The sequence below is a fragment of the Hypanus sabinus genome, chromosome 12 (assembly GCF_030144855.1).
Source record: "Hypanus sabinus isolate sHypSab1 chromosome 12, sHypSab1.hap1, whole genome shotgun sequence".
NCBI classification, from domain to species: domain Eukaryota; kingdom Metazoa; phylum Chordata; class Chondrichthyes; order Myliobatiformes; family Dasyatidae; genus Hypanus; species Hypanus sabinus.
The window spans coordinates 11,249,866-11,275,670 of record NC_082717.1 but is presented as its reverse complement, the minus strand read 5'-3'; the positions used below and the strand labels follow the sequence as shown (position 1 = coordinate 11,275,670).

General features: G+C 44.0%; 1 protein-coding gene across 6 annotated transcripts in view; it reads left to right on the top strand.

The window, feature by feature from the left end:
* adgrg6 (adhesion G protein-coupled receptor G6) overlaps positions 1–25,805 on the top strand; it is a 169,927-nt gene that overhangs the window by 53,723 nt on the left and 90,399 nt on the right. For all 6 annotated transcript variants that reach the window (XM_059985536.1, XM_059985539.1, XM_059985537.1 and 3 more), the window contains exons 4-5: positions 1,556–1,897; positions 6,190–6,801. In XM_059985536.1, coding sequence (XP_059841519.1) covers positions 1,556–1,897; positions 6,190–6,801 — 954 coding nt within the window. The remainder of the gene's footprint in view (positions 1–1,555; positions 1,898–6,189; positions 6,802–25,805) is intronic.

Here is a 25,805-nt window from a genome sequence, read left to right as displayed (position 1 = left end):
CTTGTCTTGCATACTGTTTATACAGTTTAAATCACTACACCTTGTATTGAGGTCATGGTTGTCCATGTCCGATGATGACAGGAAACCCGTGTGGGAGAGTGTTTAAAGTTGAAAAGCCATTGCACTGGGGCAATTCCACTCTCACGACCTCAGAAGTCTCCACAAACTGGGGTGTTCCTTGGTTGTAAGGGATGACCATGATGTCTTCTGCACCTTGTCATGTCCCTCTCCCTCCACGGAGTGTTGCAGTATTGCCTTCCTAGTCATTGGATCTCCCTGTAGATGTCAACCGGCCAGCGCGCTGGAGATGACTTCACATGCTAGGACAGACATATCCCAAATTGAGGTAGAATAAGGTAAAACAATAGCAATTCAGAGTAAAGTGTAAAAATGTGGTGCAGGTAAATGAGCTAGGTTGTAATGTGGTAGTACACAGGTAAATAATAACAGAATGAAGAATATGGCGTCACAGTTTCTGAGAAATTCCAGTGCCACTAGATCATAGCTGCAAGGCCAAACGAGGTAGATTTTGAGGATAAGAGACCAGGGTGAATGCACACACAAACATGAGAAAGTCTGCAGATGTTGGAAACCCAGAGAAACACACACAAAATGCTGGAGGAATTCAGCAGAGCAGGCAGCATCTATGGAAATAGAAATCATTAAACAGTCAACGTTTCGGGCTGAGACCCTTCTTCAGGATTCTCGGCCAGTGACGCTGACGGTTTATTTATTCCATAGATGCTGCCTGTTCTTTTTGCCAGGGTGGAGAAGACTGATAATTGTTATTGGTTTAGTATTGTCTTGAGGTACAGAGGAAAATTTTGTTTTGCTTGCCGGCCATACGGATCATTTCATTACCACAGAGCAGTGAGGTAAAAAGGATACACAGAATGTGGAATAGAGGGTTACAGTGACAATGAAAGAGCAGAGCAAGCAGACAATGGTCTAAGGTCATATTGAGGTTCATTGAGATGAAGAGTCCGTCTTATCGTCATAAGGGACTGTCTCCTAGCAGTGGAATAGAAGCTGTCTTTGAGTCTTGTGGTAGAACTGGAGTCAGTTTGTGAAAAGGATTGACTGTTACGGATTTTTAACCAGATAATGTTTCTAAAGACTTGATGAGAAGAACATAATTGACCATACCTAACTGAACTATGACTGAGAAGTTTCTTCCTATCCAATGGGTTTATAAAGTCTGTCAACTCCACCATCACTTGAGTGGCAATTAACCCCCCAGTCTGATCTGGACTCATATGATCCCAGCACCAGTCAGTGGCTTTGGGGAAGGGGGCCATGAATGTTTTGGGTGCCGGGGTTCTCAGAGACCGTAGCTGCTGACGTTCCAATACTGTGCCGTACGTGACCTGACTCTGTAAGCAATCTCTGCTTCGGAGAGTACTGATGAGATGCATGGTGCTGCAGCCTTCTTCCTCTCTCCTCCCTCTGCTGGAATTCTCTCCAACATATACTGTATGTCACAAAGTGTTTAACAAAGTTGAGTTAATAAGCCTAAATGCCATGACTCGTTTCTCTTTCTTTTGACATTTGGCAGTGTTGAGTTGCTCAGACTGCTCAGCAACTCTAACTGGCCTCTCGGGTCAGTTCTCATCCCCATGTTACCCCAAAATCTATGACCCAAACTTAGTGTGTAAGTGGACTATCCTCGCCCCGACTGGATTTATCATACAGCTGACTTTCCAAGACTTCGACTTAGAGGAGGCCCAAGGATGCCCGTATGACTTTGTCGAGATCAAGACTGGGGCAGAAATGCTAAAATTTTGTGGAGTCACGGCTAAAGGTCACACATTGAACTCTACAAAGAATGAAATGATTGTCGAATTCAAGACTGATTTTAGCATCCAAAAGCGTGGCTTCAAGGCGACTTACAGACGAGGTACGTACTGAAGTGCAGAAGGTATGCGATGAAAGATGCTGAATCACACCCTTGCTTTCTGAAGTATTACCACAACACAAGATATTCTGTAGATGCTGAAAATCTTAAGCAACACACACAAAAATTGCTGGAGGAACTCGTAAACACAAGAGACTCTGCAGATGCTGGAAGAACTCTGTAGGTCAGGCAGCATCTATGGAGGGGAATAAACAGAAAATATTTTGGGCAGAGACTCTTCATCAGGACTGGAAGGGAATTGGGAAGAAACCAGAATAAGAGGAGGGGTGGGGGGGGAGGAGTACAAGTTAGAAGGTGATAGGTGAAGCCAGGTGAGGGGTAAGTTGGGTGGGTGGGAAGGGTTTATGAAGTAAGAAGCTGGGAGGTGATAGGTTGAGAAGGTAAGGAGCTGAAGAAGAAGGAATCTGATAGGAGAGGAGAGTGGAACTTGGGAGACGGGAGGAGGGCCATCAGAAGGAAATGATAAACAGGTGGAGTGAAAGGAAGGGGTAAGAGGTAAATCAAATGGGGAACTTAAAAAGAGAGAAGGGAAGAGGGACAAACAATGAAAATCTTGTCCACCTATTACCTCCCAGATTTTTGCTTCATCCCTCTTCCCCTACCCACCCACCTTCCTCCTGGCCTGGTCTCACCTATCACCTGCCAGCTTGTACTCCTTCCCCTTACCCCTCCCTCCCCCCAATATTCTTACTCTGGCTTCAGCCTACTTCCTTTCCAAGAGTCTTCAGAAAGGGACAAAGTCCTGTTGAAGGGTTTCGGCATGAAACATTGGCTGTTTATCCCCCATAGATGCTGCTTGACTTGCAGAGTCCCTCCGGCATTTTGTGCGTATAGTTGCTGGTGGAACTCAGCAGGCCAGGCAGCATCTATGGAGGGAAATGAGCAGTCAATGTTTCGGGCCATGGAACTTCATGAGGTCTCTGCCCCACTGTGCAGTCTCTTTGAGGTGTGCCTAACCTGACGAAGCTTCCCCCCTCTCTCCGACAGGAGTCTGGCGAGACCCTTTCTCACTGCTTTCCCTCCCTCAGTGACATCTGCTGCTCTGTTGCTCTTTGACTGAGACCTGATGAAGGGTCTCAGCTCAAAACACCAGCTGTTCAGTCCCTGCCACTGAGACCTACTGAGTTCCTCCAGCTCTTAAATGTAGAATATTGTCACCTTGGCTTCAAAAAATGTCTGGATTTGCTTTCTGACTTGTTGGGTTTCTAAAACCACTCAACAAGTAACAGAGACACAAGAGATGCAGGAAATCTTGAGCAACACATAAAAAATGCTGGAGGAACTCAAAAGGTCAGGCAGCATCTATGGAGGGGTTAAACTGTCAACATTTCTGGTCAAGACCCTTCATCAGGACTGGAAAGGGAGGGGGCAGAATCCAGTGAGCACAGGGTTGGTAAAAAAAAAACTTCACCAGCATCCCTCTTTTGTCTCCATTTTGCTGGCTTAATGGGAAGCTTTTTCAAGGTATTTTTATCCTGAGGAAGTTTTCCTCCAGAGATGCTGCCTGACCCATTGAGTTCTTTCAGCATTTTGTGCATCCTGACAAGTAATAGGGGTGCTTTTGAAGTGTGGTTCCCGTTGAACCGACTTGTAGCTACCAACTTCGCCAAAATAAAAACCGAGTTATTGTCATAGGCATGTATTATACATGTACTACACTGAGGCCTGAGAAGTACCTACACATCAATGACCATACATTTCTAGATGACATGGTAGTACAGTGTTAGCACAATGCTATTACAGCTCAGGGCATTGGCGTTCCAAGTTCAATCCCAGTAACCTTTGCAGAGTCTCTGAAAGTCCTCCAGGTGGACTGCATGGGTTTCCTTTGGGTGCTCCGGTTTCCTCCCGCAGTCCAAACAGGTAGGTTAACTGGTCATTGTAAATTATATTAGCATTAAATCAGGGCTTTTGGCGGCTATATGGGCAGTGCAACTCAAAGGGCTGGAAAAGCTAAATAAATAAAATAAATAAAGAATAAATAAGGTCACCTCTCAGTTTCCCATGTCTTCAAGGAATATATAGTCCAGCCTCTCCCTATAGCTCAGCCCCTCTGGTCACAGAGCACTGCAGTACAGAAACAGGCCATTTGTCTCATCTAGTTCGTCTGAACTGTTATTCTGCCCAGTCCCATTGAACTGCTGCTGGACCACAGTCCTCCAGTCCCCTGCCATCGATGTACTTATCCAATCCCCTCCTAAATGTTCCAACTGAATCTGCATCCACCACTTTGGCTGGCAGTCTGTTTTACACTTTCACCACCTTCTGAGTGAAGGAGGTTCCCCTTCAACATTAGACCTTACAGCCTTAACCCATGACCTCGAGCTCTAGTCTCATCCAACCTCAGTCAAAAATGCCCTCTTGCATTTTAATCTATCTACTGTATATACCCCTCATAATTTTGAACACTTCCATCAAGTCTCCCCTCATTCTCCCACTCTCCAGGGAACAGATAAATTCCTAGCCTATTCAACCTTCCCCCATAGCTCAAGTCCTCAATTCCCAGAAAGAACCTTGTAAATTTTCTCTGCACTCTTTCAATCTTATTGGTACCTTTCCTGCAGATAGATGACTGCACACGATACACCAAATTAGAGCTCACCGGAGTCTTACACTGTCGTAGAGTCACAGAGTCGTGGAAAAGTACAGCACAGAAACAGGCCCTTCAGCCCATCTAGTCCATGCCAGAACCATTTAATTTACATACTCCTAATATGAGTCCTGGCAGCATTCTCATAAATTCTACCTGCACGCTTGTTGAGGGATGGAGAGGAGAAACGTATGAAGTGGATTTGGATGGAGAAGCATGTTACCTCAAGCACCATGACCCCACTGCTCCTTGCTCATGAAGCAAGGCTTAAACACCCAACATTTGGGTGCACTACTTTCCTTATGTACAGTATATTGTGCATGGAGGGTTTCCAAGAAGAAGCAGTGGGCAAACTGTTCCATCTTCTCACTGCCCCAATGGGCAAGATGGACCCCTATCCCAGAGTTCCTTGGCCACCCAGTCACATGGCCAATGGGAGCTGCCCGTGATCTGGGACACACTCCAAGGGAGTGGTTTGAATGACAAAGTCCCAGCAGGGAAATAAATCAGGTCTCAGAGAGTCACACAGCACAGATACTGGAACGTTGACCCAACTGGTCCAAGCTGACCAACGCTGGTCCCATTTGGCTGCATTTGTTTGTATAGCTCAAAGTATTTCTTACCCTTACCTGTTCAGGTTCGTACCTCAACCACTGCCTCTGGCAGCTCATTCCATATACTGACAACCCTCTGGGTGAAAAAATTGACCCCTGTCACTCCACTGAGTCTCTCCCCTCACACGTTAAGCCTATACCATTTGGAACATAGACATAGTGCATTACAACACTGTACAGGCCCTTCTGCCCATGATATTGTGTAGATATTTTAGCTTACTCTAAGAACAATCTAGTCCTTCCCTCCTACATAACCCTCTATTTTCTATCATTCATGTGCCTACCTAAGAATTTCTTCAATGTATCTATTTCTACTCCCATCCCTGGCAGAGCATTCCAGACATCCACCGCTTTCTGTATAAAAAACACTTAACTTTGTCTCCTCCACCCCCCCCCCCCCCAATATACCCTCATGCTGGGAAAAAAAGGGCTTTTGTATTCCTGTTTCCTCAACTTGAGTAAAAAGACAATGTGCATTCACCCTATCTATGCCCCTCTGTAAGATTACCTTTCATTCTCCTATGGTCCAATGTCTTTCTATCGTGGCTGATTCATCATCTGTCTCAAACCCATTTTCCTGCGTACTCCCCGTAACCTAGCTAATCAAGAGCCTATCAACCTCTACTTTAAATATATCCAATGACTTGGCTTCCACAACCGTCTGTGGTAATGAATCCTATAGATTCACCACTCTCTAGCTCAAGATATTCTTACGCTTCTCTGTTCTAAATGGATTCCCTTTCTATTCTGAGTCTGTGCTATCTGGTCTTAAGCTCCTCCACTATAGGGAACATCATCTCCACGTCCATTTTGTTTAGTCCTCTCAATAGTCAATTGCTTTCAAAGAGATCCCTTCCCCTCATTCTTCCAAACTCCAGTGAATGCAGGTCCAATGCCCAGAAATTTGCAGGGATCATTTATTAGTGTAGTTTCAAAGTTAGTACAGGCACCTTGGTCTGAATGGTGTCCTCCTGACAACTGTAGCTCTTCACCTCTCTTACACACACACTTTTTGTCTCTGGGAAGCTAAAGCCTCTTGTTTTCCCCTCTTTCTTTGTTTTAACATATAGTGGCAGTCTCACTGCGGAATCAGAAGCTGGTGTTGGAGAGGTCATCTCAACAGCAGGATATTTCGGTCTCTCCCTTGGTCTCGTTCCCAGACCTGGAACAGTTCACTGTGTGCATGGAGGCCAAGACATCAAGGAAAAGGAATAAATGGGTTCCCTTCTCGTACCTGGGCACCGACAACCAGGTGCTGATTAACTTCAGCAGCACACTGAGCAGCATTGCCCTGGTGATCTCTGGTGTGGAGTGCCAGGTGACCTCGTCCTGGGACTTCTCTGGCGAAGCTTTCACGGACAGTTGGCAACAACTGTGCATCTCGTGGGATGGTGCCTCAGGTGACATTATCACCCAAACAGGTAACAGATACCGGCTCAACGACTGTCCAGATTCCAGGGGAAAAAGTATCGCAGGCAAGGGTTCCCTCTCACTGACACCAAAGCAAGACAGTACAACCTTCTCCGGCCAGGTCTACAACTTCCGCCTCTGGAATGTTACCATGCCTGGACCGTCGCTGATGACCTTGCCGTGTGAAGAAATGGGCAACGTGGTGGACTGGGTGAACTCCGACTGGAGCATCCCTACCTCGATGTTGGAAGCAGACAGTGAGCTAAGTTGTGGTGAGTGTGCTGTTTGTCAGGTTGGGTTAACTTTCTCCATTGTCTGCTGGTTCTTGGAATCAGAATCAGGTTTATTATCATAGCTGAGATATGCCGCGAATTGTGTTGCTTTGTGGCAGCAGTATAGCGCAAGATATAAGATGTGATGATTTTTAAATAATGGCTGTTTGATCAACTAAAACATGATACAGTCATTCTGAACTGCATGTCATAAGGCCATGGGAACTGGGTTAGCAGCCCCATACAGGGCTATGAAGATGGGAACTGTTAAAGATGATTATTTCACAAGAAAGAGAAACATTCTGATGGTCATGAAACTATGATTCAGATTCAGATTTATTAATTATTTTATTTTATTAATTCATTCATTAAGATATAGTGTTTAATAGGCCATTGTGGCCCTTCAATCTGTGCTTCTAGGCAATCTCCCAATTTTAACCCTAGCCTAATACCGGAACAGTTTGCAATGACCAATTAACCTACCAACTGGTACGTCTTTGGACTGTGGGAGGAGACTGGAGCATCCGGAAGAAACCCACGTGGTCACCGGGAGAACGTACAAACTCCTCACAGGAATTGAACCCGAGTCCCCTGTTCTGTAGAGCATTGCGCTTTATCACAGACCCGTGCAATTCAGGATCAGAATCAGGTTTATAATCACTGATGTATGTCATGAAATTTGTTGTTTTGTTACAGCAGTATAGTGGAAGACATAAAAATTACAAATAAGTAAGTAAGTGGGAAAGACAAAGTTCTGTTCATAGACCATTCAGGTGTAGGTAGGAAGGATTAGTTAAGTATGTAAGTAGGTCCAAGTCAAAGTAAATAGATTATTATCAAAATATGTATATTGTCACCTTATACTACCTTGAGATTCTTTTTCTTGTAGGCATTTACAGGAAAATAAAGAAATAGAATAGAATCAATGAAAAACTACACACAGATCATAGAAACAGTCCAGCAAGGAACAGGCCCTTCAGCCCACAGTGTTGTGTCTATCCATCTAAAATACAAATCAAAAACATCCAAAAAGTAATTCCTCCTACCTAAGCAATGTCCATGCCTCTCCATCTTCCTCACACTCATGTGCCTATCTGAATGTCACTTTAAATGCCTCTAATGCATTTGCCTCCATTAGATACCTCCATGGTGCCTCTACCACCATACCAGGCAGTGCATTCCAGGCATCCACCACTCTCTCCATCACACCACTTACCTCTCACATCCCTTTTGAACTTACTACCTCTCACCTTCAATGCACGCCCTCTGGTATTAGACATTTTAAGGCTGGGAACCAGATACTCCCTGTCTACTCCGTTTATGCCTCTCATAACCTTATAAGACCATAAGATTATGGAAGCAGAGTTAGGCCATTTGGCCTGTCGAGTCTGCTCCACCATTTCAACATGCCTGATCTATTTTTCCTCTCAGCCCCAGTCTCCTGTCTGTCCCCTGTATCCCTTCATGCCCACCAATCAAGAACCTATCAACTCCTTCTTTAAATATTCATGAAGACTTGGTTTCCACAGCACCCTGTTGCAAAGAATTCCACAGATCCCACATATTTCTGGCTAAAGAAGTTCCTCCTCATCTTCATTCTAGAAGTATGCCACTCTATTCTGAGGCTGTGTCCATGAGTCTTAGACTCTCCCACCATAGGGAATATCCTCTCCACATCCACTCTATCAAAGCCTTTCTAACCATTCAATGGGTTTCAATTAGGTTACCCCTCATTCTTCTGAATTCTAGTGAACACAGACCCAGAGCCATCAAACGTTCTTCATTTGACAAGCCATTCAATCCTGGAATCATTTTCCTGAACCTCCTTTGAACCCTCTCTAGTTTCAACACCATCCTTTCTAAGATAAGGGGCCCAATCCTGCTCACAATATTCCAACTGAAGCCTCACTAGTGCTTTATAAAGTCTCAACATTACATCCTCATAAACCTCGATCAAATCTCCCCTCAGGCTCTGCCACTCCAGAGAAAACAACACAGGTTTATCCAGCCTCTCATGATAACACATGCCCTCTAAACAGGGCAGCATCCTGGTAAGCCTCTTCTGCACCCTCTCCAAAACCCCAAAGTCTCTTCCATAATGGAGTGAACAGAACAGTATGCAATTCTCCAGATGTGGCCTGACCAGAGTTTTATAAAGTTTCAAAGTAACTTCTTGAACTCAAAAACTATTCATAATCAAATACTACAAAGAATCAATGTGCAAAATAAGACAAATTGTGCAAATAAATAAACAAAAATAAGATAAATAAATAATGCTGGGAAAGCAGGAACTAAATAAACAATATTGAGAAGTGTCAATATAAATAATTATCAGTTTATAATACAGTGGAGAATGGGGAGGGGAAGAAACTGCTTCTAATATGTTGAGTGCAAGTCTTCAGGTTTCCTGATGGTAGCATTGAGAAGAGGTCATGTCCCAGATGGTCCTTGAGCAAAGATGGCTTCTCCCTGAGGCTGCACCTTTTGAAGATGTCCCCGACACTGATGGTTCTGAAGTCACATAGTTGGTGGACAATCATATCCTCACTGTAAACAGGAGAGTGGTTTACTGCTGTTAGTAGCTGAGTTGAAGAATTATAGAATAACACAGCGCAGAAGCAGGCTTTTCAGCCCATCTGGACCGTGCTGACAAGGTGAAAGTGAATCTTGTTTGTCTGTGTTTGGCCCATATCGCTCTAAGTCTTTTGTATCCGTGTACCTGTTCAGGTTGATTTTAAATGTCAATATATTGGTATTGGATATGGTTTGTTATTGTCACATATACCAACATATTGGGTGGCGGGGTGGAGGTACATCTCTTCCAAAGGAGGTGTAAGGCACTCCTTCCATCCACTAGACTGAATGTCGCCCTTGGGCAGTGTATTGCACCTGCTTAGTCCCCAGATCAAGGTCACGTGAAGCCATGGGAGCAGGTGTGGATGGTCGTATGAGCAGCTGGTACATATCACAAGTCCTGGTTTTGTGACTACTGACGTCAGGCAAACAATCTCTGAAGTGTATCTGTAGAAAAATTTGCCAAGAACAATCATGGTCATGGAAAAACTATGTCATCTGACATAGCACATAACCAAGTAACATACCAAGAAACAGTAGAAAGCTTGTCTTGCACGCAGTTCATACAGATCAAATCATTACACAGTGCATTGAGCGAGAGCAAGGAAAATAATAAAAATGTGGAATGAAGCGTAAAGCTACTGAAAGAGTACAGGGCAGGTAAATAATAAGGTGCAAAGACTGTGAGATGAAAAGTTTCTCTTGTACTAGGGAACATTCAAGGCTCTTATATCAGTTGGACAAAGCTGTTGTTAATCCTGCAGAAGTTATCCCATCGCATTGTTCTTGCAATTGGTTAAAAGGTCAGCACAACATTGTGGGCTAAAGGCCTATACTGTTTTATACTGTTCTATGTTCTTCTGCTTACACAGCTGGGCAGACAAAGGTGTTTCAGGGACATGCTTTAAATATTATCAAGCATTACCTGATGAATTCACATGGAATTTTGCTCAGGGTAGTTAAATATATGAAAATATAAACATAATTTTGATCATTAATCAATTCCCTAACATCTGGGTTGAACACTTCCAATAATCCACAGGTCCTCAATGGGTTACAAATTCCTGTCCTAGGGACTCCAGAACATCTAAATGAAAACACGTAAATATAATTAAATTCAAATGAGAACCAGTATGGAAGAAAAGCCCAGGTCTTGATGAAGGGTCTCAGTCTGAAACATTGACTGTTTGTTTCCCTCCATAGATGCAGCCTGAACTACTGAGTTCCTCTAGCATTTTGTGTGTGATGAGAAAAGACCATAAGACTTAGTAGCAGAATTAGGCCATCTGGCCCATCGAGTCTGCTCGGCCATTCGATCATGGCTGATCCTTTTTTCTATCCCCTCCTCAACCCCAGTTCCCGGCCTGCTCCCCTTAACCTTTGATGCCATGTCCAATCAAGAACCTATCAATCTCTGCTTTAAATACACCAAATGACCTGGACTCCACTGCTGCACATGGCAACAAATCCCACAATTTCACCACCTCTGGCTAAAGAAATTTCTCCGCATCTCTGTTTTGAATGGACGACCCTCTATCCTGTGGCTGTGCCCTCTTGTCTTAGACTTTCCCACCGTGGGAAACATCCTCTCCACATGTACTCTGTCTAGGCCTTTCAACATTCAAAAGGTATCGATGAGATTCCCCCTGATCCTTCTGAATTTCAACCAGGTACAGACCCAGAGCCATCAAACTTTCCTTGTATGATAACCCTTTCATTCCAGGAATTATCCTTGTGAACCTCCTTTGGACCTTCTCCAATGCCAGTACATCTCTTCTAAGATGAAAAGCCTAAAACTGTACACAGACCTCTTGAAATGATTGCTAATATTCCATTTGCCTTTGCACCACCGACTCAACCTGCAAGTTAACCTTTAGGGTACTCTGCACAAGGTCGCCCAAGTCCCTTTGCATCTCAAATGTTTGGATTTTTCCCCGTTCAGAAAATTGTCTGCACATTTAATCTACTACAAAACTTCATGACCATGCATTTTCCAACATTTTATTTCATTTGCCACTTTCTTGCCCATTCTCCTAATCTGTCCAAGTCCTTCTGCATCCTACCTGTTTCCTCAACACTACCTGCCCCTTCACCAATCTTTGTATCATTTGCAAACTTGGCAACAAAGCCATCTATTTCATCATCTAAATCATGTATATACAGCATAAAAAAGAAGTGGTCTAAACACCGACCCCTGCGGAACATCACTAGTCATTGGCAGCCAACCAGAAAGGATCCTTGTACTCCCACTTACTCCCTCCTACCAATCAGCCAATGCTCTAACCATGTTGTTAACTTGCTTGTAATACCATGGGCTGTTAACTTGGTAAGCAGCCTCATGTGTCAAACCTTGGTAAAGGCCTTCTGAAAGTCCGAATATACAACATCCACTGCACCTCCTTTATCTATCCTAATTGTAATCTACTCAAAGAATTCCAATAGGTTTGTCAGGCAGGATTTTCCCTGAAGGAAATATGCTGACTTTGTCCTATCTTGTCCTGTGTCACCATGTACTCCAACGCCTCATTTTTAACAATTGATTCTAACATCTTCCCAACAGGTCAGGCTAACTGGTCTATGATTTCCTTTCTGCTGCCTTCCTCCTTTCTTAAGGAGTGGAGTGACATTTGCAATTTTCCACTTCTCTGGCACTGTGCCAGAGTCCAATAATTTTTCAAAAATCATTTCTAATGCCACCACAATCTCTAACACTATCTCTTCCAGAACCCTAGGGTGCAGTTCATCTGGTCCAGGTGACTTAGGTTTCTCAGCTTTTTGAGCACCTTCTTCCTTGTATTAGTAACTGCACCTACTTCTCTTCTTTCACACACTGAAACATCTGGCACAATGTTAGTGGCTTCCACAGTGAAGACTGATGCAAAATACACATTTAATTCATCCGCCATCTCCTTGTCCCCCATTATTATTTCTCCTGCCTCATTTTCTTGCAGTTCTATATCCACTCTCATTTCTCTTTTATTTTTAACATGCTTGAAAAAACTTTTACTACACTCTTTGATAATATTTGCTAGTTTGCTTTCATATTTCATCTTCATTCTTTTAATGATTCTTTTAGTCTCTGTAGGTTTTTAAAACTGCCAAATCTTATACCTTTCCACTAATGTTTGCTTTCTGTATGCTCTTCCTTTTGTTTTCACATTAGCTTCGACTTCTCTTATAAGCCATGATTAGACTATTTTGCCATTTGAGTATTTCAAAAGAACGTGTAACATTCCCATAGTTACCAGAGACCATTGTCACTTAAGAACACAGGCTGCCCTTTTCACTGCAGGAGGCCACTTATGAGAGTTGCTTTGGAAACATACAAGCAATAGCTCTATTGATGCTGCTTATAAGGAGTTTGACAGGACTTGAGGAACCAAGTTATAGAGAGGTGTTGGGCAAGTTAGCACTTATTCCTTGGAGTTGAGGAGAATGAGGAATCATCTCATATGGAAGGAGCTGTCAGAGGAAGTGGATATGGCAGAAGCATTACGATATTTAAAAGGCACTTGGACAAATTCAGAATTCAAGATTGTTTGTCATTTCCAGTACGCAAGTGTAAAGGAGAACAAAATAATTGTTACTCTGGATCCTATGTAGCACAAACAAACACAATAAGATAAATTTACAGTATTTCTAAATATTTTTTAAATGGAGCGAAAATTCAAATATCTGGGGTGCAAAGGGATTTGGGAGTACTCGTGCAGGATTCCCTAACAGTAATTTGCAGGTTGAATCAGTATTGAGGAAGGCACATACGATGTTGGCACTCTTTCCAAGAGGACTAGAATATAAAAGCAAGATTGTAATGTTGAGGCTTTATAAGGCACTGGTGAGTTCTCATTTGTAGGTATTGTGGCCCCATTTGAGCACCTTATCTAAGAAAGGATGTGGTGACATTGGCAAGGGTTAAAAGGAAGTTCATGAAAATGATTCCAAGCTTGAAAGGCTTGTCACATGAGGAGCGTTTGATAGCTCTGGGACTCTACTCACTGGAATTCAGAAGATTGAGGTTCCTGATTGAAACCTATCAAATGGTAAAAGGCTTCGATAGAGTGAATGTGATGGGGGAGTCTAAGACCAGAGGACACAACCTCAGAATAGAGGGGAGTCTTTTTTTAGAATGGAGATGAGGAGAAACTTCTTTAGCCACAGAGTGATGGATCTGCAGAATTTTTTTTTGCTACAGACAGCTGTGGAGGCCACTCCTTGGGTATATTTAAGGCAGAGGTTGATAGATTCTTGATTAGTCAGGGCGTGAAGGCATTTGGAGTGAAGACAGGAAATTGGGGCTGACAGGGTAAATGGATAGCCATGAAGAAATGGCAGAGCAGACTCGGTGGGCAAAGTGGCCTAATTCTGCTCTTAGATCTTATGGTCTTATAATGTATGCAATAATAACTTAAAAACACAATAAATATCTAGGATAGCTTATATATGTAGTGTGATTATATGTCCATAAAGTGATGCTAAGCGCAGGGGTGTCTGTATATAATTGACACTGACAGGAAATGATAAAGTAGTGATGGAGGGGAAGGGTTGTGGAGGGGTGGGTTAGTGGGTGGAGGTGTTGATCGGCCTTGCTACTTGAGGAAAGTAAGGGTTTGAGTCTGGAGGTCCTGGCAATAGATGCCTCATGGATGGGAAAGGTTAGAGGGATATGGCCCAAACGAAGCACATGGGACTAGCTAAAACGTCATCATTGTCAGCATGGACCAGTCAAGACAAAGGACTTGTATCTGACTCAAAGACTCTTTTGTGTAACAATTGAAGACCTGCTCTGGTCATGTTCAATCATGGATATTTGTCCCAGATGTCTACATAATATGTAAGTTTGTACACAAGCAAGGGCAGTAAAATGTAGACAGCAAACTGCAGCGGACTTTCCTTCTCCTAGATGAGCTGCCAACCATGGTTGATGAGCCTCTTCTACTTGAAGCACCAGTAACCCGCTATTGCCACTTCTCCTGTCTGTAGGAATGGTTCCACTGGGCTAATTCCACCGGTAATTCTTTGCACTGTGGGAAGAAACTGGAGCACCTGGAGATAAACCGACATAGTTCATGGTCAGAGCACACGAATTCCTTACAGACCATGCTGGAAATGAACTCTGTATTGATGTACTAACTGCTCCTCACCAGCCTTCCTTTATTACATACTCTCAGTGGCCATTTTATTAGATTCACCTGTACACCTGCTCACTAATGCAAATATCAAATCAGCCAATCATGTGGCAGCAACTCAAAGCATAAAAGCACGCAGACATGGTCAAGAGGTTCAGTTGTTGTTCAGACCAAACATCAGAATGGGGAAGAAATAAGATCGAAGTGACTTTGACCGTGGAATGATTGTTAGAGCCAGAGAGGATGGTTTGAGGTGCTCTGAAATTACTGATCTCCTGGGATTTTCACACACAGCTGTTCTAGAGTTTACAAAGAATGGAGTGAAAGACAAAAAAATACATCTAGTGTGTGGCTTTTCCATGGGTGTAAATGCCTTGTTAATGAGAAGAATTGCCAAACCGGTTCAAACTGACAGGAAGGTGACAGTAACTCAAATAACTACACGTTACAACAGTGGTGTGAGGAAGGGCATCTTTGAATGCACAACACATTGAACCTTGAAGTGGATGGACTACAGCAGCAGAAGACCACACACATACACTCACTGGCTACTTTATTAGGTACCAAATATATATCGTCACCAAATATTTCAAATGTTTTATTTTTCATCCATAGGGTGTGGCTGTCACTAACAATACCAATATTTATCATCTATCCTTAATTGTCCCTGGGCTAAGGCGGTGGTGAACAGTTGGTAGCTCCTAGTAGGACTTATGACTGACTGGATTAAAATGGCAAATGTCTTGCCCTTGAAAACATTAGTGATTCAGACCAGTTTTTTGAAAAGGCAACCAGTTTTACAAACATCCTTGACGGTCATTTAAAAAAAAAATTATTGCCGTATTTAACTGACCTTCCTGGCCTGGCGGGATCCAAACCCATGTCATCTGGTGTCTCAAAGTTCAAAGCAAATTTATTATCACGTATTTATATGTGACCATATACAACTCAGAAATTTGTTTTCTTGTGGGCGTACATACTAAATCCAAGAAACACAATAGAATCAATGAAAGACCACACCCAACAGAAGGACAAACAACCACTGTGCAAAAGGGAACAAACTGTGTGAATGCACAAGAGAAAAAGAAGCAATAAATATTGAGAACATGTTGCAATGAGTCCTTGAAAGTGAATCCATAGGTTGTGCGAACAGTTCTGTGATGGGGTGAGTGCAGTTGAGTGAAGCTATCCCCATTGGTTTAAGAGCCTGATGGCTGAGCGGTACTAACTGTTCCTGACCCTGATGCTGTGTGTCCTGACATTCCTGTCCCTTATTCCAGATGGCAGCAGTGAGAAAAGAGCATAGCCTGGATGGTGGGAGCTTTTGCTGATGGATGTCGCTTTCGGGCGACAGTGCTCCAAGTAGATGTGGGAAGGGCATGATGGATGGCCATATTGACCATTTTTTGGAAACATTTCTGTTCAAGGGCATTTGTGTTTCCATACCAGGCCATGGTGCAACCAGTTAATATACTCTCCACCACACGTCCATAGAAGTTTGTCAAAGTTTTAGATGACGTATTGAATCTTTGCAAATTTCTGTGAAAGTAGATGCGTAATCATCCTCCTCTGTGAGTACCAGAAGGCACAATTCGGGAGCATAAAGAATAGCAGACAATCTGCTGGAGGATCTCGGTGGGTGTCAAAAAGTGTCTATTGGGGATTGTGATCATTTTGGCTTGCAACCTCACACTGCAGAATCACAAATGCATGCAATTTAAATGCATTCAAAAATTTGGAAGTAAATTAATTGGTAAACTATTGTCACATGTTCCAAGGTATAATTAATATCTTTGTTTTAGAACAAAGAGCATAGAACATGGAGGAGTCCAGCACAGTACAGCCTGAATCATCCCAAGTAAAAAGATCTTACTTCTCCTCCATAGAACGACAGGCACACGTTCTTACTTCATCTGCCTAGGAAGTGGCACCAGTCGCATTATGAAATTTCACAATGGCGTCACCCAGGGTCAATTCTGGCTCCAACCTTGTTCAATCTATACCTGAGTGACCTCCCTGAGACCAAATCTGCTAAATCTGGATATGCTGATGACTGGGCCATAGTCTTGCAATTGAACGATGCCAAATCCATTGAAAAAACTTTATCCAAGATATCAACTCCCTATCCAAATACTTTCTCAAAGTGGTACCTAAATATGAATGTCAACAGAACAGTAACTTCCATATTTCATCTGCACAACCGACTAACCAAACTTAAACTTAATATCAAACTAAATGACAAACTGCTACCCAACAATCCACATCCAAGGTACTTAGGAGTCACACTAGATTGAACTCTCTCATACAAGATCCACCTTCAAAACATTGCAAAGAAACTAAAATCTAGAGTGGCCATAATCAGGAAGGTAGCAGGAACCAAATGGGGTGCTTAACCAGTCAACATAGCAGTATGTTTCTCAGTTGCTGAGTATTGCCCACCCACCTGGGAGAAAAGAGCTCACACCAACATCATCAGTACACAGCTCCATACCTCTATGAGAATAATCTCAGGAGCCCTAAAATCCACACCTGTCCATTGGCTCCCAACAGTGAGTGGAATAGCAACCCCAGGGATCCGTAGAAGAGCAGCTTCAGCAAATTCCTACAAGCATATCCAAAGTATGCCCAACAATATTCCAGTTGATAAACTCATCAAAAATGGTCTTCCAACTTCCCAACTCAATTCTCAAAACCCTTTCTACAACTTGAAAAACCTCGGCTCCTATAGAGATCTGATGATTGACCCCCACCTTGCTCGTCCCAGGCTTTACTACAGCCACCGGAGAAAATAGGACAGCCGCAAAAGACTGAGAAGTTGACAAGCCAAAACAGCGCAAACACTACAGCGATGGGGTGCCTGACATACCCCAGCTTGCCCTGAGGTACCCTAACCCAGGATGTACTCCACCTGGTCCAAACATGCCCTCTCACCAAGACCCGAGATGGCTTTGCCATAGTCCATTGACAAAAACCAATGAGAAGTGTGAAGAGAAAAGCAATTGCCATATGAAAACAAGAATAACAACTCTGGAAACATTTTGGTATATCTGCCATCGTGTTCTCTATTAATATGGGGGTAAGGATGAATAGATAGACTACTACCCCAGCTATCGCATCATAGAGCCTATGGATACAGGCCTATTGGCCCAATCAGTCCATAGCAACCACATTATCCAGCCAGCTTGTCCCAGTCTCCTATGTTCGGCCCATATCCCTCCAAGCCTTGCCCTTTCATGTACCCATCCAATTGCTTCTATTGTACCTACCTCAACCACTTCCTCTGGCAGATCATTCCATACACTTACCATCCTTTGTATGGAAAAGGTGTCCCTCCGGTTCCTTTTAAATCTTTCCCCTTTTGCATTAAACCTATTTCCCTTAGTTTTCGACTCCCTTAACACAGTGAAAAAACTGTCCTCCGTATCTGTCTCCTATAACTTTAGGTCTCCCCTCTTTCTCCAACATTCCGAGGAATAAAGACCTAGCTCAGCTAACCTCTCCCTATAACTTGGTCTCTCTCGTTCTGGCAACGTCCTTGTAAATCTTCTCTGCCCTCTTTCCAGTTTAGCCACATCTTTCCTACAACAGGGTGACCAAAATGCTACACAGTATTCCAAGTGCCACCTGACCAAAGCAGCAATGTAAGTTGTATTGTTGCTCAAGAATGCGGAATAAAGCTGAAAAAGAACTGTGAACCTTCGCCAAGTGCCGCTGGATAATGTCCACCAACTACAGTTACATACTGTATCTGTTAGACAGTAACTGGGCATGCACTCACTGCACATTAGAAGAACGAAGAATTGAAACGTACTGAATATTGAAAGGCCGAGATACAGTGAATGTTGAGAGGATGTTTCCAATAGTGAGGGAGTCTAGGACCAGAGGGCACAGGCTCTGAATACAAGGACATCCATTTAGAACAGAGATGAGGAAACTTGTCTTTAGCTGGAGTGTGGCACCTCTGTGGAGTTCATTTCCAGGGACACAGTGGAAGTCAAGTCATTGTGTATATTTAAAGTGGGGGTTCTCAATTAGTATGGGTGTCAAAGGTTACAGGAGAGTGGGGTTGAGATAGATAATAAATCCTCCTGAATGACCCAATTCTGCTGCTGTGTCTTATGATCTTAAAAGTAAATGTGAAAAATGACTGCATCAAGCCAGTGCTGGGTGGAGGTCCAGTGGTATGAACAGAATGCAGTGTGGCTGTCTAGAGTCATGTTATTCAGTAACTGTTTCAGCCCACACATGGACTGGCTTCAGTGCTCGATGAATTAGTCATTTCATTATCACAAGCGAGTGTGCAGGAAAATATATTGTGCTTGCTTTATTCTGTTGCCATCCTGGGAAGATTTTCCCTGGCGTGACTGACTGTTGGACATTCACTTTGCCCTGCTGAGTGTGTTGCCAATGATTTATTCTGTGGAGGAACTCAGCGAAAGCAAAAAAAAAAAAAATATCATCCAGCCATTAGTAAAAATGCTGACGAACGTGCTGGGTTGTTATACGGACAAATCCAATTCACTGAAATCTTAGAGAAGAAACCTTCCATCCTCCCTGATCTGGCCCACAGAGAGAGAAGATGGAGGAGGTGGGAGAATGTCCAGGCTGGGTGGGGTCCTTAGTTTGGCTGCTTTCCCAAGGCAGTGAGAAGTGTAGACAGAATCAGAATCAGGTTTATTATCACTGATATTGGGGCAGCAGTACGAGGCAAGACATAAAAATTATTAGAGGTTGCAAAAATAAATATTGCAAAAGAGGAATAGTGAGATAGTGCTCATGGGTCTCTGGACTGGTTCAGGAATCTAATGGAGAAGGGAAGAAGCTGTTCATAATAAATTGAGTGTGAGTCTTCAGGCTCCTCCTCATTTAGGCCAGTTACTGTCACTCCCTTGGGCACCATAATGATGGTGGATGTCCTGCAGCCTGCAGGGACAATGGATTGTTTCAAAGAAATCTTAAAGATGCCCATTAATCCCTTTGTTGGCTGAACTGCACGGTTCCTCAGAACATGACCAGGTACGTTGTCCAGCCCCACAGCTTGGCGTGAATTTACCCTGGCTAGGATCCTCCTCATATCGGCTGCAGCCAGACCAGATGCCTGTCCCTTAGGGGGAGAGGGGACTGTCCCCCAATGTCAAAGTTCAAAGTACATATATGTCACCCTACACAAGGCTGAGATTCATCTTCATGTGGGCGTACTCAAAAAATCTGTAGAATTGTAACTATAACAGGATTAATGAAAGATCAGTGAGAGTGCAGAAGACAACAAACTGTGCAAATGCAAATATTAATAGCAATAAATGAGAACATAAGATAATGAGATAAAGAGCCTTTGAAAGTGAGATCATTGGTTGTGGGAACATATCAAGTGAAGTTGAGTGAAGTTATTCAATGCGTCAAGTCCTGCATAGAAGGCATTCAGCCTATGGAATGGAGGTGTCATTGTCATTGAAGGGTAGACTTGTATTTGGTTATGATTATTATATACATTGCCATATGTCCCTGGGGCCACAAAGATGGTTGTGAATTTTCTGTGCATACTCCTGCTTTTCCTTCCTAATGGCATGAGGGAGCTCGGCTCCTGCTGGCCCCCAGTCTGAAGGCAGCATCCCTCTGCAGTGCACAAAGCCCCACAGTCAGCTATGGTTCCTGGTTTGCCGAGGCAGTGCAGTGTTTAATCATGGTTAATGTCCTCAATGCACTTTCCTACATAGCCAGTCATGGATCCCGCATATCCGTCAATGCTGGCATGATGATCGGAGGCTGCCACCTTCCTGAATTGTGCGCCAGTCCATGCTTTTGAACCCGTCCTGCAGCACTGAGGTGGCAGCTTCTGGCTGGGTCCTGCCCTCCCTGTAAACTAGTTTGACTTATTTAATCGGTGGTCTGCGTGCATCTGTCTCCAATATCTTCTCTGGCATCAATCTTAGTGTCAAAAACTTGCCCCTCAGATCTCGTTTAAAACTTTTTCCTCTCATACTAAAACAGTCCTAGTTTTTTTGACTCACGGGTAGGAAGGTTCTGACTATTTACCTTATCAAGGTCTCTCCAGTTCTTGAATCTAATAGGTCGTCCCTCAGCCTCCCTCACTCCAGGGAGAACAAACCCAGCCTCTCCAGTCTCTCTCGGTAACTAAAGTCCTGTAAACCAGGTAACATCCCAATGAATCTCCTCTGCTCTCCCTCCATTGTAATCACATCTTTTTCTCCAATGGATACCGGAACTGAATGCTTTACTTCATACGCATTCCTAACCAGTGCTTTTGGTGAAGTTTTAACATAGCACAGTTTGGGCACATGATGTGTTGACCTCTATAAACCTAGTTTATTGGCCAATCTAACCTTTCCCACTTACACAGCCCATAACTCTCCATTTTACACCCATGCATGTGCCTATTTAACAATCTCTTAGACCCTGGTGTATCGGCCTCTACCACTACCATCAGCAGTGCGTTTCAGACACCAATCACTTTCTGTATAATAAAAAAACCCTACCTTTGATATCTCCCGTAAACTTTCCTCTACTCCATTAAACAAATGTCCCTTGGTGTTGGCATTGCCACCCTGGGAAAAAGGTGCTGGCTTTCTAGTCTGTTGACGACTGTTATGATTCTACCCTCTGTCTTAGGGCTTCCCAATCTTTTAATGCCACGCACCCGTACCATTAACAGCCTTTACTCTGGCTGTGCCCTCTGGTCCTAGACTCTCCCAATACTGGAAAACATTCTCTGCGTATCCACTCTATCCAGGCCTTTCAATATTCAATAGGTGGCCGCATCATATGCAGCTGCTTGTCAGAGACTGTCTGCAAATCCATGTAAACAACATCCACTGCCTCTCCTTTGTCTATTCTGCTTGCTTCCTCAAGGAATTCCAACAGTTTTGTCAGGCAAGATCCCTTAAGGAAACCATGCTAACTTTAGCCTATTTTATTATGAGCTTCCAAGTTCTGAGGAAAGGATGAATAGTTTCAAGAAACTTTGTCCTTAATAATGGGCTCTAAAATCTTATCGACCACTGATATCAGGCCAGTTAATTTCCTGTCTTTTGCCTCCCCCACCCCTTAATGAATGAGTGATAGTGATTTTCCTGCCCTCTGGAAGTTTTCCTGACTTGAGTCCACAATTTCATCGGCTATCTACCCCCAGGTTAACCCTCATCCTTCTTCACTGCGAAGAGAAAAGCCCCAGCTCGCACAACCCTTCCTCTCAAGTACCACGAGAGGTTGGACAGATTTGAATTATTTTCTCTGGAGTGGCAGAGACCAAGGCAGATCTGATAGAGGTTTATAAGATTACGAGATATCCATAAGGCCAATGAGCACAGTGACTTGGGTAATAATATCCTCCAAACTAAGCCCATGAAAATGTGAATCATCTCATTACAAAGCTGTTAATCAGAGGAAGCTGTGAGCCGATTGCTAATATTGCAACAGTGATTTTGGCAAATACTTATTCAGCTGTGAGGTGCTTCAGAGTACCCCAAGCTTGTGAAAGCTAGTAGAGATGAGCCAGGGCACTGAGCTCCTTGGTCTTACTGACGTCACAATGCCAACCTTGCACTCAGCAGCAGGAAGATGAAGGAGTTGATTGTAGACTTCAGGAAGGGGCAGTCAAGGGAACACACACTAGTCCTCATTGTGAGGCCAGAAGTGGAAAGGGTGAACAGTTTCAGGTTCCTAGGTGTGAACATCTCTGAAGATCTATTCTGGGCCAAACATATTGCTGCAATTATGAATAAGGAATGCCAACAACTATATGTCATTAAAGGTTTGAGGGGTTTTGGTGTGTCACCAAGGAGTTGAGCACATTTCTAGAGATGTACCGTGGAGATCAATCTGACTGGTTGCATCACCAGTCTGGTATGGAAGGGCCACTGCACAGGATTGGAAAAAGCTGCAGAGGGTTGTAAACTTGGCCAGCTCCAACAACATGGGTACATCACAGCCTAACCTCCCTCACGGACATCTGCAAAAAGGTGATAGGAGGGGGGGAGGGAGGAAGAGGGAGGGGGATAGAGAGAGAGAGGGAGAGAGAGGGAGGGGAAGAGGGATGAAGGGAGAGGGGAGAGAGGGAGGGAGGGAGAGAGAGAGGGAGGGAGAGAGGGAGAAAGGGAGAGAGGGAGGGAGAGAGGGAGAGAGAGGGAGGGAGGAAGAGGGAGAAAGGGAGAGGGGAGAGAGAGAGGGAGGGTGAGAGGGAGAGAGGGAGGGAGAGGGAGGGAGGAAGAGGGAGAGAGAGGGAGAGGGGAGAGAGGGAGGGAAAGAGGGAGGAAGGGAGGGGGGAGGGAGAGAGAGAGAGAGATCGTTAAGCACCCCCATACTCCCATAACCCAGGACATGCCCTCCACTTATTGCCACCATTAGGGAGGAAGACCAGGAGCCTGAAGACATGCACTCAATGTTTCAGGAAGAGCTTCTTCCTCTCTGCCATCAGATTTCTAAATGGTCCATGGACACCTAAACACTAACTCGCTGCTTTTATTCTTTATCAGTACATAATTAATTATTTAATATATATATTTCTCTCATTGTAATTTATAGTATATTTTGTGTATTGCTGCTACAAGACAACAAATTCCATGGCATAGATCTTTGACCAGTGGCCAACCAGGACATCTGAAGTTTGGAGAGGAGGGAACTTCAAACAGGTTCACTTCCTGAGGGTAAAACACAGGAGCAGGTCGCAGTACAGTAGTAGAACTTTGACCAGTGACGAATCAGCTTCTGGGATTGATTAGTAAGAGCAAATTAAAGGACGGTGGGTGATGCACCATCAATAACTCACTCTGAGACGTAAGGCGAGATATCGGCTTTTATTGACTGAAGAAGGAACCAGGAGTGAGTGACCATCATATTACATCCTGGAGAATGAGGCAGAGGATCAGACCTCGATCGCCTTTATACAGGGGCCTGTGGGAGGAGCCACAGGAGCAGTCAGAAGGGGGCGTGTCCAGACAGGCACACGTAGTTCACCACAGCGGGGCAAGTGCAGCAATCACCGTCTGACTGGACATAAAGTGGTGATCTTGAGGCTGTTGCTCTTTGAGGCTTCACTCAGAGAAAGCAAAGAAAAGCTTTTTCCTTCTCTTTATATCTGCGCAACTAGGACAGAAGAGGTGACAGGCAGGGTAGTGCTATGGTCCTCTTGTGGGATGTGGGTAGGCAGGGAGACCTCGGGTATCTCTGACGATTACAACTGTGAGAAGTGCTTCTGGCTGCAGCTTCTAACAAACTGCGTTAGGGAATTGCATCTGGAACTGGATGATCTCTGTATCATTTGGGAGGCTAAATGGGTAATAGATAGGACATATAAAGAGCTAGTTACGCCCAAGGTGCAGGACACAGGAAACTGTGTGACTGTGAGGAAGGAGAAAGGGTTAAGGCCCCAGTGCTGAGTACCCTTGTGGCCATCCCCCTCAACAACTTCGGATACCGTCAGGAGAGATGACCTAAATGAGGAAATTCACAGTGATCAGATCTCTGGCACTGAGCCTGCCTCTGGGACTCAGAAGGGAAGTGGGTATGAGAAACTTGCTGCAGTGTTAGGGGGTTTGTTGTTTAGGGAGATGGACAGGAGGTTCTGTGGGTGAGAATGAGTCCTGAGCATTCTTAAGTGGGAGGGTGAACAGCCAGAAGTTGTGGCTCATGTAGGTAGCAATGATGTGGGTAGGATGGAAGGTTTTGCATAGGGAGTTCAGCGAGCGAGGTGCTAAGGGCAGGACTTCCAGGGTTGTGATCTCAGGTTTGCTACCCGTGCCATGTGCTAGTGAGGCCAGAACGAGGAAGATTATGCAGTCTAATACGTGGCTGAGGAGTTGGTGTAGGAGGGAGGGCATCAGATTTTTGAGTCATTGGATTCTCTTCCAGAGAGGGTGGAACCTGAACAGAAGGGACGGTTTGCATCTGAACTAGTGGGGGACTGATATCCTGGTGGGAAGGTTGTTAATGCTGCATGGTGGGGTTTAAACTAGATTTGCAGGGGGATGGGAAACAGAGTGCCAGAACTGTTAGTGGAGAGGTTGTGGAGGCAGGTATTACTAAGAGCTCAAAGTTAGGAATGAAAAGTTTGAGTGAGGTTGAATTTATATTTCAATGCAAGAGATATTGTAGGAGAGGCAGATGATAATGCTGAAGATGTAGCTGGTTTACAAACAGGCAATGTGTTGTGAGAAGAGGCTGCTGATTGGGCAAAATTGCAGTCAATTTTGGAGGATGAGTTGAAATGAGAAGGCAGACAGAATCGAAAAGGGTGAATACAAGACTGAAGGTGTATCTGAATGCACACAGTATATGGAATAAGACAGATGAACTTGCAGCACAGTTGCAGATAAGCAGGTATGATGTTCTAGGCATCAGTGAATCATGGCTGAAAGATCATATCTGGGAGCTTAATGTCCAATGATACACATTGTATTGAAGGATAAGCAGGAAGGCTGAGGGGGCGGCATTGCGCTGTTGGTAAAAAATGAAATCAAATCATTAGAAAGAGGTGACAGAGGGTCGGAGGGTGTTGAATCATTGTAGGTAGAGCTCAGGAACAGCAAGGGAACTGATGGGAGTTGTATCCAGTCCCTCAAACAGTAGTAAGCACGTGGCCTACAAATTACAAAGAGAGATAAAAAGTGCATGCCAAAAGGACAATGTTACGATAGTCATAGGGCATTTCAATATGCTGGATTCCAGGAGGGGGAATTTCTAGAGTGCCTATGGGATGGCTTTTCAGAGCAGCTCGTAGGTTGAGGCCAGTGGGGGTCAGCTATTGGGTGTTGTGCAATGAACCAGAAATGATCAGACAGCTTAAGGTAAAATGAACCCTTTGGGGAGTGTGATCATAAAAAGATCGAATTCGCCCTGAAATGTGAGGAGAAGCTGAAATCAGATGTGTCAGTATCACAGTGGAGCAAAGGGAAATACAGAGGGAGGAGAGAGGATTTGGCCAGAATTGATTGGAAAAGGACACTGGCAGGGATGATGGTAGAGCAGCAATGGCGGGAATTTCTGGAAGCAATTTGGAAGGTAGAGGATACGCACATCCCAAAGAGGAAGAAGTACTCCAAAGACAGGATAACACAACCATGGGTAACGAGAGAAGTCAAAGCCAACAAAAAGCCAACAAAAAGCCAAAGAGAGGGCATATAATACAGCAAAAGTGGATACCAAAAGTTTCTTCAGATACATGAAGTTTAAAAGAGAGATGAGTGTGAATATCAGTCTACTGGAAAACACATGCTGGACAGATAGTAATGGGGGGGGGGGCAACAACATTCGGATGAATTGATTAAGTATTTTGTATCAGTCTTCACTGTG